The following is a 17033-nucleotide window of genomic DNA, read 5'->3' as shown; positions in this document are numbered from 1 at the left end:
AATACTGTAGGACAAAACAACAGAAATAACAGAAATACTGTAGGACAAAACAAGAGAACAACAGAAATACTGTAGGACAAAACAAGAGAACAACAGAAATACTGTAGGACAAAACAAGAGAACAACAGAAATACTGTAGGACAAAACAAGAGAACAACAGAAATACTGTAGGACAAAACAAGAGAACAACAGAAATACTGTAGGACAAAACAACAGAACAACAGAAATACTGTAGGACAAAACAAGAGAACAACAGAAATACTGTAGGACAAAACAAGAGAACAACAGAAATACTGTAGGACAAAACAAGAGAACAACAGAAATACTGTAGGACAAAACAACAGAACAACAGAAATACTGTAGGACAAAACAACAGAACAACAGAAATACTGTAGGACAAAACAAGAGAACAACAGAAATACTGTAGGACAAAAACAACAGAACAACAGAAATACTGTAGGACAAAACAACAGAAACAACAGAAATACTGTAGGACAAAACAACAGAACAACAGAAATACTGTAGGACAAAACAAGAGAACAACAGAAATACTGTAGGACAAAACAACAGAACAACAGAAATACTGAAGGACAAAACAACAGAACAACAGAAATACTGTAGGACAAAACAACAGAATAACAGAAATACTGTAGGACAAAACAAGAGAACAACAGAAATACTGTAGGACAAAACAAGAGAACAACAGAAATACTGTAGGACAAAACAAGAGAATAACAGAAATACTGTAGGACAAAACAACAGAACAACAGAAATACTGTAGGACAAAACAAGAGAACAACAGAAATACTGTAGGACAAAACAACAGAACAACAGAAATACTGTAGGACAAAACAACAGAACAACAGAAATACTGTAGGACAAAACAAGAGAACAACAGAAATACTGTAGGACAAAACAACAGAACAACAGAAATACTGTAGGACAAAACAAGAGAACAACAGAAATACTGTAGGACAAAACAACAGAACAACAGAAATACTGTAGGACAAAACAACAGAATAACAGAAATACTGTAGGACAAAACAACAGAACAACAGAAATACTGTAGGACAAAACAAGAGAACAACAGAAATACTGTAGGACAAAACAACAGAACAACAGAAATACTGTAGGACAAAACAAGAGAACAACAGAAATACTGTAGGACAAAACAAGAGAACAACAGAAATACTGTAGGACAAAACAAGAGAACAACAGGTATGAAATACCCCCCTAGAGGAGGTGAGGACCCCCTAGAGGAGGTGAGGACCCCCCTAGAGGAGGTGAGTACCCCCCTAGAGGAGGCGAGGACCCCCTAGAGGAGGTGAGGACCCCCCTAGAGGAGGTGAGGACCCCCCTAGAGGAGGTGAGGACCCCCCTAGAGGAGGTTAGGTCCACCACCTGCCCACACCCCCGTCAAATTGTCCCTCCCACATCGAGGATGCTTCCTACGCCCATGGGTGTACATGTTTAATTAAACAGGAATGACAAAACTAATCATTGTTCAACAACTAGTGACCTCACTGTGACCTCACTGTGACCTCACTGTGACCTCACTGTGACCTCACTGTGACCTCACTGTGACCTCACTGTGACCGAATCAATGATAATTAGATATAAATAATTGATAATACATAACAATAATTACTATAATGTTTTTACGTTGTTATTCCCAATGAATAAGAAACACAGCAGCTTTTCTGGTTTAAATAATTGAGCAATAAACTGAAGTGGAAACATTAAAGAGTCTTTATTTAATTAAAGCAGAAACAGTGAAATGAGGCCAACATGGCGTCCAATCAGATTACAATGCTCTCAGAGACAGATGTAATCCGTCCCTGAAGAGAGATGGATGGAACACACACACACACACACGCACACACACACACACACACACACACACACACACACACACACACACGCACACACACACACACACACACGCACACACACACACACACACACACACACACACACACACACACGCACACGCACACGCACACGCACACGCACACATACACGCACGCACGCACACACACGTGCACACACACACACACACACACACGGCTGCTTCTCCTCATATGTGTTGTGTATAAATCGTTTCTCTGACTCTCTCTCTCTTTCCGAAACGTTGGTGTTATAAATGTTTCATTTCTCTGTCAGGTTCCCCCAGATGATCAGCAGGAGAGAACTCTTTAAAGTAGAGATGCTACATACTGATATACACCTGAACATCAGCAGGAGAGAACTCTTTAAAGTAGATACACTACATACTGATATACACCTGAACATCAGCAGGAGAGAACTCTTTAAAGTAGAGATGCTACATACTGATATACACCTGAACATCAGCAGCAGAGGACTCTTTAAAGTAGAGACACTACACACTGATATACACCTGAACATCAGCAGGAGATGACTCTTTAAAGTAGAGACACTACATACTGATATACACCTGAACATCAGCAGGAGAGGACTCTTTAAAGTAGAGACACTACATACTGATATACACCTGAACACCAGCAGGAGAGGACTCTTTAAAGTAGAGACACTACATACTGATATACACCTGAACATCAGCAGGAGAGGACTCTTTAAAGTAGAGACACTACATACTGATATACACCTGAACATCAGCAGGAGAGGACTCTTTAAAGTAGAGACACTACATACTGATATACACCTGAACATCAGCAGGAGAGGACTCTTTAAAGTAGAGACACTGCATACTGATATACACCTGAACATCAGCAGGAGAGGACTCTTTAAAGTAGAGACACTACATACTGATATACACCTGAACATCAGAGGAGAGGACTCTTTAAAGTAGAGACACTACATACTGATATACACCTGAACATCAGCAGGAGAGGACTCTTTAAAGTAGAGACACTACATACTGATATACACCTGAACATCAGCAGGAGAGGACTCTTTAAAGTAGAGACACTACATACTGATATACACCTAAACATCAGCAGGAGAGGATTCTTTAAAGTAGAGACACTACATGCTGATATACACCTGAACATCAGCAGGAGAGGACTCTTTAAAGTAGAGACACTACATACTGATATACACCTGAACATCAGCAGGAGAGGATTCTTTAAAGTAGAGACACTACATACTGATATACACCTGAACATCAGCAGGAGAGGACTCTTTAAAGTAGAGACACTACATACTGATATACACCTGAACATCAGCAGGAGAGGACTCTTTAAAGTAGAGACAATACATACTGATATACACCTGAACATCAGCAGGAGAGAACTCTTTAAAGTAGAGACACTACATACTGATATACACCTGAACATCAGCAGGAGAGGACTCTTTAAAGTAGAGACACTACATACTGATATACACCTGAACATCAGCAGGAGAGGATTCTTTAAAGTAGAGGCACTACATACTGATATACACCTGAACATCAGCAGGAGAGGACTCTTTAAAGTGGAGACACTACATACTGATATACACCTGAACATCAGAGGAGAGGACTCTTTAAAGTAGAGACACTACATACTGATATACACCTGAACATCAGCAGGAGAGGACTCTTTAAAGTAGAGACACTACATGCTGATATACACCTGAACATCAGCAGGAGAGGACTCTTTAAAGTAGAGACACTACATACTGATATACACCTGAACATCAGAGGAGAGGACTCTTTAAAGTAGAGACACTACATACTGATATACACCTGAACATCAGAGGAGAGGACTCTTTAAAGTAGAGACACTACATACTGATATACACCTGAACACCAGAGGAGAGGACTCTTTAAAGTAGAGACACTACATACTGATATACACCTGAACATCAGCAGGAGAGGACTCTTTAAAGTAGAGATACTACATACTGATATAAACCTGAACATCAGCAGGAGAGGACTCTTTAAAGTAGAGACACTACATACTGATATACACCTGAACATCAGCAGGAGAGAACTCTTTAAAGTAGAGACACTACATACTGATATACACCTGAACATCAGCAGGAGAGGACTCTTTAAAGTAGAGACACTACATACTGATATACACCTGAACATCAGCAGGAGAGGACTCTTTAAAGTAGAGACACTACATACTGATATACACCTGAACATCAGCAGGAGAGGACTCTTTAAAGTAGAGACACTACATACTGATATACACCTGAACATCAGCAGGAGAGGACTCTTTAAAGTAGAGACACTACATACTGATATACACCTGAACATCAGCAGGAGAGGACTCTTTAAAGTAGAGACACTACATACTGATATACACCTGAACATCAGCAGGAGAGGACTCTTTAAAGTAGAGACACTACATACTGATATACACCTGAACATCAGCAGGAGAGGACTCTTTAAAGTAGAGACACTACATACTGATATAAACCTGAACATCAGCAGGAGAGGACACTTTAAAATAGAGACACTACATACTGATATACACCTGAACATCAGCAGGAGAGGACTCTTTAAAGTAGAGACACTACATACTGATATACACCTGAACATCAGCAGGAGAGGACTCTTTAAAGTAGAGACACTACATACTGATATACACCTGAACATCAGCAGGAGAGGACTCTTTAAAGTAGAGATACTACATACTGATATAAACCTGAACATCAGCAGGAGAGGACTCTTTAAAGTAGAGACACTACATACTGATATACACCTGAACATCAGCAGGAGAGAACTCTTTAAAGTAGAGACACTACATACTGATATACACCTGAACATCAGCAGGAGAGGACTCTTTAAAGTAGAGACACTACATACTGATATACACCTGAACATCAGCAGGAGAGAACTCTTTAAAGTAGAGACACTACATACTGATATACACCTGAACATCAGCAGGAGAGGACACTTTAAAATAGAGACACTACATACTGATATACACCTGAACATCAGCAGGAGAGGACTCTTTAAAGTGGAGACACTACATACTGATATACACCTGAACATCAGCAGGAGAGGACTCTTTAAAGTAGAGACACTACATACTGATATACACCTGAACATCAGCAGGAGAGGACTCTTTAAAGTAGAGACACTACATACTGATATACACCTGAACATCAGCAGGAGAGGACTCTTTAAAGTAGAGACACTACATACTGATAAACACCTGAACATCAGCAGGAGAGGACTCTTTAAAGTAGAGACACTACATACTGATATACACCTGAACATCAGCAGGAGAGGACTCTTTAAAGTAGAGACACTACATACTGATATACACCTGAACATCAGCAGGAGAGGACTCTTTAAAGTAGAGACACTACATACTGATATACACCTGAACATCAGCAGGAGAGGACTCTTTAAAGTAGAGACACTACATACTGATATACACCTGAACATCAGCAGGAGAGAACTCTTTAAAGTAGAGACTGATGAAATGTCTTCTTCTTCTGCAGGTGTATGCTATCCTGGTCTCTCACCCCCCTCAGTCTAACGACCACCTGACTCCCACTCCTGTCTCCTACACCGCCGGGTTCTACCGGATCCCGGTGGTCGGCCTCACCACGCGGATGTCCATCTACTCCGACAAGGTAACCGGATCTGAGTCTCACCTCTGTGCTGTCTTCTGTTGTTGCGTGTGAATACTTTGAGTTAGAGTAGCTGAAAGGAATCCAGGAAGCTTCTCGTCAGGTAAACAGCCGTTTTTAATAAAGTGATACAATAAGTTTGCAGAAGTACTCAGCTGACGTCTTTTTCTACTTCATTGTTACACAGTCCACTTAGCGCAGTTAGCTGTGTCTCAAATCTGTACGATGAAAAAAGGGCCGTTTCTCTATTAAACATCTGGCTATTGGTTCATTCTCGTATTTAGTCTCCGTTAGAAAACTCTCCCTCGTCTCCGGCTCGAGCTTCAGCTCAGGATCCATGTATCTGGGATCCTCTCCAGAATGGAAGGAGTCATCACATACAGAGCATCAACTAGTTCCTGAGCAGTGTCCTTTCCCGAAACACTGAGTTTTTTCTCAAAATGTTGGCTTTTTTCTGCAAATATCAAAATTCAGACTTTTTCTCAAAATTCACAAAATGTTGGCTTTTGTCTGAATACTTAAACATGTCACTAATCACTGGTCACCAGCTTGAGATTCAACCTCAGGATCTCAAAATTCAGATATTTTTTCAAACCCAGACTTTTTAGTAAAAAAAAAAATCCTGAATTTTTCTAAAAATCACAAATTCGCAAATCGGCTTGAGCTTCATCCTCAGGACCCATGTGTCTGGGATCCTCTCCAGAGGGAAGGAGTCATCACATACAGAGACTAGTTCCTGAGCAGAGTCCTTCACATGCTGATATCAAGAGAGGGAGTCACACAGTCACAAGATGGAGGAATAGAAAGCAGTATTCAATGTTTACTTCAGATTAGCTCCACGTCAGAAATGAGCATGCTTGATGTCTCTCTCCATAGAGGCTGAGTCATCATGTTAATCACATAGCTATCATCTGCCTCAAGCAGTCCTGATGCTACAGTTGATACCTTGTTAGCATGCTGCTCTCATGTTGGAGGAGGACACTCAGGATGTTCACAACAGTCTTCATCGATTGGCTGCCGTCAAAGGGGGCGGGTCTTCTTCTGTAGTCCTCTGATGACGTAGCCTCGGCTCTCACGATATTTCTCATACTATTCTTCAAATGGTTATTGGTCATCAATACATAATATTAGCGGTAATGCAGCATCAATAAGTGAGAGTTAAAGGCGGTGTGTTTAGTGTGTAACTCCAGCGTCATTCTCCTTATATTCACATTCACAAAGTACTATTAGCTACATGCTACATGCTACATGCTACAGGCTACAGGCTACAGGCTACAAACCATAACTATTCTAACACTTGAAGTCCAGGTGTCGCTCACACCCGGTCCGGGGGGAAACACTGCTTCAGTAAATAATGTCATTTAAAGTTCCGGCACATTATATTTATTATTCCTGACACATCAGCGGCTTTTATCCTCCTCAACACACGTTTAACTTTTCTTTCTCAAAAGTATGGTCATAAAAATGTACTCTAAATAAAACCCTAGTTATGTTAGACTGTCAGTGCTGTTGGAAACTTCCCTGAAAGGTTTCATCGGCTTCTTTTAACGTGAAATATGTGAATTTTAAATCTGTTTAAATAAGATTTGTAATAACTTATTAATAAGCTTTGCCCAATATGATCCACAGTAACCTCATGTGTGATATGGAATAGAGAGTGGTGTTGTCCCACAGAGATGGGAAACCTCTCACTGGTATCCCGGAGTATCGCAGCGCTCCCAGTAAGCTCCACGTTGTGCCACAGGGTTCAGAAGAGATGGAGTACTCACGTGTTTCTCAGTCCGCTGAACGCAGGGTGATTCCAATCTGACGGCCAGTTCTCCCAGAGCACAGAACAAATATCAGTTTTATTTTTATATAAACCATAACAAATATATATTTCTCAGCCTGTCAGTTCTGCCTCATATTTTGTCTTTAGATATTGATATACTAGGTTGTCAGGATACTAGAAATGTAGTATTTGACACCACCAAATACCATTTTAAGGATTCCTGAAACCAATTAAATACCCAATAAAAAATCTAAACATCTATCCCATGTGCGTCATCAACATACTCTCCTTTTATCACGTTACGTTTAGTAGTTTCTGTCAGGAGGAAAGACACCAGAGAGGGCAACAGTACACATCCTATACTCAAGTAGAAGTACACATCCTTTATTCAAGTAGAAGTACAGATACTCGTGTTTAAAAATACTCTGGGAAAAGTAGAAGTACTGACTAAACTTCTTTACTCAAGTAAAAGTAAAGAAGTATGGGCTTTGAAATGTACTTAAGTAAAAAGTACCCATAACTTTGTGTCCTTAGGCGCTTTCACACCGGAGTACTTTTCCCAGGAATACTTCCGATAGTTCCTGGGATTTTGCGTTCACACCAAAAAGATCTGGAACTAGAACTTTTTTTTTTGCGAACCTTTTCCAGTCCCTGCTAGAGAGCAGGAACTTTCATGGGAGAAAAAGGTTCGCATTTCTGATTGGCTGGGCGGATTGCAAACCACGCCCCTTAAAACTAGGAAAGGTTTTGTGAAGCCACCATTTTATTTGCTGGCATTAGCATTATTAGCATTAGCATTAGCCCAGCGCAGAAACGCAGGGAGACTAACTTATGGCAACACAAAATAAAACATGGGAGCGGTGGAGATGAGGAGGTGTCGGCGTTCTGGCGATTTACTCGGAAGGCTTCAGTAGAAGCTGCTGGGAGTCCCAGCAGCTTCGACTGAAGCCTTCCCCAACTCCGGGGACTTCCGGCCGGGGACTTTGGGCGGCAGTATACGCCGTGAAGTGGTTTGCGGCCTGCCAGTAAACCCAAAGCAGAAGAAGAAGAAGTGACGTCAGCGTCTTCATTTGCCTAATCCTCCCTCAGGGACTTATTCCGGTGTGAACGCGATCTGTGCTTAGTTCATCAGAACTAAAGAGTTCATCAGAACTAAGTACTTGGTGTGAAAGCGCCTCTTGACATTTCACCCTGATTCTCTGTATCCACGGTTCCATGTCTGATATGTGTAATATGTGATTCAAAGCACTTAAAAAGTGCTTTGAATCACATAAATGTAATGAAACACAGATTAAAATAAAGTAACGAGCCGTTTTGAAAATGTAAGAAGTAGAACGTAAACATTTTAAGAGTAAAGTACTGATACCAGAAAGATGTACTTAAGTACAGTAACAAAGTATTTGTACTCCAATACTTCCCAGCTCTGAGAGACACCATCATCCCTCTGATATCAGTTTATAGCGCTGTGATTTATGAGTGGTCAGACAAATCAACGCACATTAACGATCAGATATCGCCGATTATTGAAAGAAAAACAGACAAAATACTAAACAAAAGATTGGAAGGCACACGGCGTACCTCTTGGGTAAACGTCCTCATCCAGAATCCAATGCGCTCTCTGTCGGGCGGTGAGTGAATAGTTGCCTTCCACTCATCGTGAGCACATCGCCTGTTAACGGCCAACACCACGCCGGCGATGTGACGCCACCATAACAACACGTTGATAGTTGGCATCGATCAAAACAGTGATGAACATAAAGAACAAAACATCTTATCCAAGACATTCAATGTTTCATCATAGATAGAAATAGATAGAAATGCAAAATGGCTTCCACACTGTCCTTTGATCACATAACCCCCTCTGTGTCCCCCCTCTATGTCCCCCCTCTGTGTCCCCCCTCTGTGTCCCCCCTCTGTGTCCCCCCTCTCTGTCCCCCCTCTGTGTCCCCCCTCTCTGTCCCCCCTCTCTGTCCCCCTCAGAGCATCCACCTGTCCTTCCTGCGCACCGTGCCGCCCTTCTCCCACCAGGCCCAGGTGTGGTTCGACCTGATGAGGGAGTTCAGGTGGAACCACATCATCCTCATCGTGAGCGACGACCACGAGGGCCGCGCCGCTCAGAAGAGACTGGAGACGCTGCTGGAGGAGCGCGAGACCAAGGTGAGACACACACACACACACACACACACACACACACACACACACACACACACACACACACACACACACACACACACACACACACACACACACACACACACACACACACACACACACACTCTCTCTCTCTCCGTCATGTCATCAGTTCACACCTCCATCTTCACTCTGCAGTTTCACTTCTATAAATGTTGGTCTCTTAAACGTGGAGCCGCACAGCAGCACGACTGCAGAGGTGCACGTGTGTAAATCATACGATCATCAGTTCTGAAGATTCCTCTGATCTCACTTTGCAAACTGAATCGACAGGTTCAACACATTTCAAAACTGTTCTGGTAAAATGTTCTGGTGGTCCTCAAGTTTAGGTGAACATCAGGTGTGTTGAAGCTCTCCTATCCGGCAAAATGCACTTTGATGTCTTCTCTGTATCACCATGTGTCCCCGGTGTGTCCCGGTGTGTCCCCGGTGTGTCCCGGTGTGTCCCCGGTGTGTCCCGGTGTGTCCGGAGACTCTCAAAGTGTCAGAAACCCCTCTCTCTTCTCCTCCGTACCCACGTCTCTAAAAACGGGGACCAACGGAGCTGATCCAGATTTGCTGCGTCATGAACACATTACTAAAATGTGGGCGGGCTTTAGACCCACACTCTCCCCACGTCTCCCCACGTCTCCCCCCGTCTCCCTCTCCCCCGTCTCCCTCTCCCCCGTCTCCCTCTCCCCCGTCTCCCTCTCCCCACGCCTCCCTCTCTCCCTGTCTCCCTCTCCCCACGTCTCCCTCTCCCCACGTCTCCCTCTCCCCACGTCTCCTGCTCAGAGATCAGCTGCTGGGCTCTCAGAAGAGGGGGAGGAAAAGAGAGGCTCCGTTTTATTATCGTTATATTATTATATAGAGTCGTTATCAATTTGTTTTAAAGCTCAATAAATAACAAAGACGACCTAGCTATTGCATTTATAAAACGGTTACCACGTGTGGCTGGCAATGTGAAAGAAAAATTACACACTCCAATTTAAATAGTTTTTATTATTAAATAATGATGTTGCGGGTGCGTTCGCTTGACTTATTACAGCGTCCCGTAAGGGCGGTTACTCTTTGGTTTATAAACTCCAGCCCTCCACGGCTTTATAACATGTACTTCACTTCGCTGTACAACTTGTTTTGGGGGGGGGGGGGGGGGGTAAGCACAGTTACAGGGTGTCCGCGGGGTCTTAAAAAGTATTAAAAATTGATAAATCAATTTAGCGAAAATTAAGGCTATTAAAAAGTATTAAAAAGTATTAAACGGCATTTTCCAAGGTATTAAGAAGGTCCACAGCAACGACAACATGAAACACCCTTTAATTGACTGAAACAACATGTCGGGAAACCCCCTCAAGGCGGCCCCATGCAGAGCGTGCCATAACATGCTGCTTCTTATTTTAAGTTTCGTTGCCTTGCTCCGCTCTGTGGGGGGGGGGTTATCTGCTGGTGGACTACCTGAGAGATATACAGCAGGAGAACACGCCGTCCACCGCGGAGAATAAACAGAAGGGCAACCATGACAACCATGCTCCGGGTCTTCTTCGCTGCTTTTGGTGTATTTTGTGGCGGCAGCAGCGCCACTTACAGGCCTGGCATATGTACTACAGCGTTTCCAGCGGTCTCGTGTGAACGGACACGTTAATGAATCGAATGCGTGTGAACGGAAGACTTTTTTGCGTTTGCGTTTTTCTGTATGAGGCCCCTCGTGGGGCCGGGGTCTAAGCCAAACTATCTCCGGTCACAGAGATCTGCTATTTTAAAGTGAGGTCAACACATATCGACCCTAAATATAGTCAATATTAAGAACGAGAAAAGTCTCAACATATATATTGTTTTTTGTAAACATATGACAAATGTGTGAGGGTGATGACGTCAGAGCATCGTCCTATGTGCCGGGCTTAGCCCCGGACAGCCCCAGCCCAATTGAACCCCTGGGTATTTGTGAGGGAGCTCCTATATGGCATTACCGCTGAAGCTCATGAAGTTTAATATATTTCATAGTTCAAAGTTTTGTCAATTGTTTTGTTTATTGGTCAAATTGGTTTCTACTGGTTTCTGATGGTTTCTGATGGTTTCTGATGGTTTCTGATGGTTTCTGATGGTTTCTACTGGTTTCTGATGGTTTCTGATGGTTTCTGATGGTTTCTGATGGTTTCTACTGGTTTCTGATGGTTTCTGATGGTTTCTGATGGTTTCTGATGGTTTCTACTGGTTTCTGATGGTTTCTGATGGTTTCTGATGGTTTCTGATGGTTTCTGATGGTTTCTACTGGTTTCTGATGGTTTCTGATGGTTTCTGATGGTTTCTACTGGTTTCTGATGGTTTCTGATGGTTTCTGATGGTTTCTGATGGTTTCTGATGGTTTCTACTGGTTTCTGATGGTTTCTGATGGTTTCTGATGGTTTCTGATGGTTTCTACTGGTTTCTGATGGTTTCTGATGGTTTCTGATGGTTTCTGATGGTTTCTGATGGTTTCTACTGGTTTCTGATGGTTTCTGATGGTTTCTGATGGTTTCTGATGGTTTCTACTGGTTTCTGATGGTTTCTGATGGTTTCTGATGGTTTCTGATGGTTTCTACTGGTTTCTGATGGTTTCTGATGGTTTCTGATGGTTTCTGATGGTTTCTACTGGTTTCTGATGGTTTCTGATGGTTTCTACTGGTTTCTGATGGTTTCTGATGGTTTCTGATGGTTTCTGATGGTTTCTACTGGTTTCTGATGGTTTCTGATGGTTTCTGATGGTTTCTGATGGTTTCTACTGGTTTCTGATGGTTTCTGATGGTTTCTGATGGTTTCTGATGGTTTCTACTGGTTTCTGATGGTTTCTGATGGTTTCTGATGGTTTCTACTGGTTTCTGATGGTTTCTGATGGTTTCTGATGGTTTCTGATGGTTTCTGATGGTTTCTACTGGTTTCTGATGGTTTCTGATGGTTTCTGATGGTTTCTACTGGTTTCTGATGGTTTCTGATGGTTTCTGATGGTTTCTGATGGTTTCTACTGGTTTCTGATGGTTTCTGATGGTTTCTGATGGTTTCTGATGGTTTCTACTGGTTTCTGATGGTTTCTACTGGTTTCTGATGGTTTCTGATGGTTTCTGATGGTTTCTGATGGTTTCTACTGGTTTCTGATGGTTTCTGATGGTTTCTACTGGTTTCTGATGGTTTCTGATGGTTTCTGATGGTTTCTGATGGTTCTACTGGAATGAAAGAACACAGAAGCAGCAAAGCAGCACACTGCCTTAAACCTGCCCTTCACAGCTTAAAGTTCATGTGGAGAGGAGGCTAGTCTGTCTGCACTCTGTTCAGTTGTGCTATCTTACAATCAATATAGTCAATGTGAGGTAAATTGTGTCACCAATGTAACCGGTTGGAACTCAAAGTTGCGATGAGGTCTTAAAATGTGTGGAAAGGGTCTTAAAAAAGGTCTTAAAAGGAATTACATTTGACTTCAGGATTCCTGCATACACCCTGAGTTAGTACATATAAAACGGACAATTCAAATCAAGCAATCTGATGTTTCTTAGTCGTGATATAATGAGCGTATATCCCGGGTATAATTGTAGTGACTTTTCACAAGTCAGTATCCCTCCGCGTCTGAGAACCGTTACAACCATATGGTTACAACTGTTACATTACGTCCGTCACGAAACTAACTAACTAACAACGCTTAATGGAAACATTTAAGGTTAGCTTCGACCTCCGGGGTGGCCTCACTACGGAGGAGAGGATTGAGAAGCGCCTATCTCCAGAACAAAAAGCACCTAAACGACGACAATGCTGTCTGTCTAATATGTTCTCTAGCTGTTATTGTTGTTGCCTAGCAACCACCTCGCACTATGTTTTGTGCAGAAGGCAACGGAGGGACTATTTTATTTTGAACATCATTATTTAATAATAAAAACTATTTAAATTGGAGTGTGTATTTTTCATTCACATTGCCAGCCACACGTGGTAACCGTTTTATAAATGCAATAGCTCACTTCAGGCCGTGATATACGAATATCTATCGACACTCCGCTTCGCGTCGGGCCGAACCACGCCGTAGCACAACAGTGCTGGAGCAGAACAACGGTCTGGAGGAAGAAGTGGGCCGGTCGGAAAATTCACTAGCAATCGCCCCTCCCAGAGCTCTCTATATGGCGCTGCCCCCTCCCCCCGTTGACAATTTACTAGCGATAATGAGGGCCGGTCGAGATTCCCGGGCTGATTTTTATCTCAGTACTCCACTGAACGTAGCTATTATGTAAGGTGCTGGTATATATATATATATATATATATATATATATACTAACTGTGCTTCCTCCCCCCTCCCCCCGGCTGGACCTCCACAGGGCCCCCCCCCATCTGAGATGCATCAGAAACATAAAGAATAAAGCTTTATTAACAGAAAAGAAACAGAAAGGCAACAAGAAGTCGTTTTTAATTTCATATTTACTGTCAGAATACATTCATATTATTGTCAGGGAATAATTCTGTATACATGTTTACTTTTCGCCCTCTGACGCAGCCGACCGGCCTCGAGCAGCCGCTATCTCCCTAAGGAGGGGCTGCCCTAGCAAGTTGTTGTTGTTGCCAGTTTGTGACCGGGCAACTCTCGGTCAGAGATAGTTATTGTTGTGGGACACCTGGAACACATCCTTCTCGGGGTGGAGATGACCCCGAGCCAAAAGAGACAACCAATGTGATTCAGATAGACCCTATGGACGCACCATCACCACAATGAAACACGTCCAGAAGAGCGTCACGCAGAGCTGCCTGCCTGCCTTCCTTTGAGTCTCTCTGAGCTGCCTGGTCTTTTTAATGTTTAATATCAACCATTAGTGCAGATAGCGTGAAGTAGAACAGATCGCAGATGCTAATGTAGCGTTAGCATTTCTCCCCCGGGCTTAAACGGTGTATTATAGAACGATCACACCGGTGACAGAACTCTTCAAAGGGTTCACGGAATATGACTACTACTCTCACTGTTTAACATGTTGGGTCACTTGATGTTACTTCATGTTCAGGCTAATCAAAATGACAAGGCTGTAATGCTAGCTAACGTGCTAGCTACTAGCTAGGTAGCTAACTTGATCCAGCCACTCCTGGTTCTTTCATCCGACGGGAAGCGAAAGAACGAGCAAGACCCATTGCTGGCATGATAACAGCCTGGCACTGAGCACACGGGCATCTTGTTAAAGTTATCTGATCTTAGCCAGCGCCTTACAGATAGATTATATCTATATGGCGCTGATCTTAGCTATCTCTCAGTGGAGGAAAACAATTGTGACATCACTTACGCGACTCTGGGATTTGTAGTCTTTGTAGTTGCGTATTTTTCATAGTCTTATATTTCAACAGTTTTACGACAAACTGTGACTTTTTGGACATGGACATTATTTTTAAAGATTGACAAACATCATATGTGTAATTCATGGCACAATTCAAATGGGATCTAAAGATACGTTTTCTCTCTCCATTGACTTCAATACATGATTATTCAGAAATAAGGTCCCATGGAAGTAGATGGGCGTGACTTCGCCACTCTATGGACGCTCGTGAACTGTCAGCGGGGGGGGGGGGGACACACTGTGGAACTCTGTCGCCTGTCAGAGCAACTTCCATGATGCCTGACCGCCCGTCAGCGAACCGAGCCGGCCCTTCTCCGCATAGGGAAGCGTTTTAGCCAATCAAATGAAAATATGCGGGACATCGTCTCAATTTGCGGCACCAAAAGTCGTGAAAATGCTGTGCATCTGGTCACCCGAGGTCAGTGTGATGATATTCCCCGTCCGCGGTTTATTCATTATTAATATTATTATAATTGATTAAGACCTTTGTAGAAATGAAACTGCTCATCTGGCTTCACATTCAGCAGCTTCTCTTTGTCTTTGCTTTTATTTCAATCTCCACCGAACGAGACAAATATCAAGATGATTTTCTCTACGAAGTTCTGTCCGACTTTCTGTCTGTATTTTCACATTTCTTTAAAACGTCTGTTCGTGTCCTTCGATTTCTTTAATTCAGTTTGCAGTTATTTATATTTTTCATATTTTCATTATGAAATTGTTTTGATTCGTTTTCAGGTTTACAGACGAGTTGAGCTCAAATCTCCTAAATATTGGAAATATTTTCTTTTATTTATATTTTATTCTCAGTTGGAGCACCTGTCACAATACCAGATTCCCCCCCTGGATACATTTAGTTATTTTAGTCATAAAGCGTAGGTCTGATTGCTACCAAACTGTCTGTGGCTCATTAGCGGTTAGATGTTAGCGGTTGTAGGACAATAATTACAACTAATTTCACTGAAATAAAGTTCAAGTAAAATGTTGCTCAAGCACAAATAACAATGCACATATAAAAATAAAGTTTGGGAGGTTGCAGAAGGAGTCTCTCTCTCTCTCTCTCACACACACACACACACACACACACACACACACACACACACACACACACACACACACACACACACACACACACACACACACACACACACACACACACACACACACACACACACACACACACACACACACACACACACACACACACACACACACACACACACACACACACACACAGGCTACATCTGATTACAAAGTCTCATCTGTACAGAACAGTATGATAACATAATCGATGGCAAAAACATGTCACTGTAAATGTCTCCGTTGTGGGACGAATACATGATTAATGTAATCCTCTACACATGTAATCTCACTTTACACACCAGAATAACGTTAACACAGAGTAAACGTTTGCTATGGAGAGTCTATTTTGTCCCAAGAAAAAGTTCATGACTATCGATAAAAATATATATCAATAAACCTATTGTTCATTTTCGCGGTATTCCCCACACATTGCCAGTACACTAATACTGTAATATTTACAGCTACCCATGTCCAAATGGATCCTTGTTGTTGTCTTTGAGTTCTTCTTCTTCTTCAGAAGAGTCGAAGACTTCAGGTTCTGAGGCTCTATCTTCACTGCTGCTAGTGAAAACAATCTCTAGCGAAGTCGGCAACTGTAACGTTTTTTTTAGCCGTTTTCTCTCTCTCTCTCTCTCTCTCTCTCTCTCTCTCTCTCTCTCTCCCTCCTCATAGACGTAAACTGATGGGAAACACGTGGTTTATGTTTTGTTTACTTGGTGGGTAGGCCCTTAGTGATTTCTCGATGTCCATTGGTCATTTCAGACCGTGATGGCTGCCGGCCGAGATTTCCTTGACGGACACACAAATCCACCAATCCCACACAGTGTAAAGTCAAGCTGCTTTGAGCGGCCATATTGGCTGCTGTGCCCTGGTTACAGTCTCACAGGAGATACCGCTGGAAAGCTACTCTTCCAGCGATTCCGCGGATATCTGAATCATATTTCTACTCCTTATAATCGAAAATATATGATTAATTACGTAAAATTATGTGCACCTGGACGCGCCGGTGCGTCCACCGACTCCAGAGGGTTCAATTCCATTCTAATTCTTACTAGATACCAACCATGGAGGATTAAAATATAACGCATGCATTTCAGCGTGTCACATTAACTATCGCGGGCCGCCAGAAA

General features: G+C 42.6%; 1 protein-coding gene across 1 annotated transcript in view; it reads left to right on the top strand.

Moving 5' to 3' along the window:
• Positions 1–1220: 1220 nt before the first annotated feature.
• The window catches only part of LOC117440928 (glutamate receptor ionotropic, NMDA 1-like), a gene marked incomplete at its 3' end in the record, with an annotated part of 32454 nt that continues 16641 nt past the window's right edge, over positions 1221–17033 (top strand). Inside the window, exons 1-3 of the mRNA XM_034077145.2 lie at positions 1221–1283; positions 5422–5556; positions 9305–9481. Coding sequence (XP_033933036.2) covers positions 1221–1283; positions 5422–5556; positions 9305–9481 — 375 coding nt within the window. The remainder of the gene's footprint in view (positions 1284–5421; positions 5557–9304; positions 9482–17033) is intronic.

This window comes from Pseudochaenichthys georgianus, unplaced genomic scaffold (genome assembly GCF_902827115.2).
Source record: "Pseudochaenichthys georgianus unplaced genomic scaffold, fPseGeo1.2 scaffold_1336_arrow_ctg1, whole genome shotgun sequence".
Classification (NCBI taxonomy): Eukaryota; Metazoa; Chordata; class Actinopteri; order Perciformes; family Channichthyidae; genus Pseudochaenichthys; species Pseudochaenichthys georgianus.
Note: the sequence above shows the minus strand (reverse complement) of the source record. Positions and strands in the feature narration are given on the sequence as shown.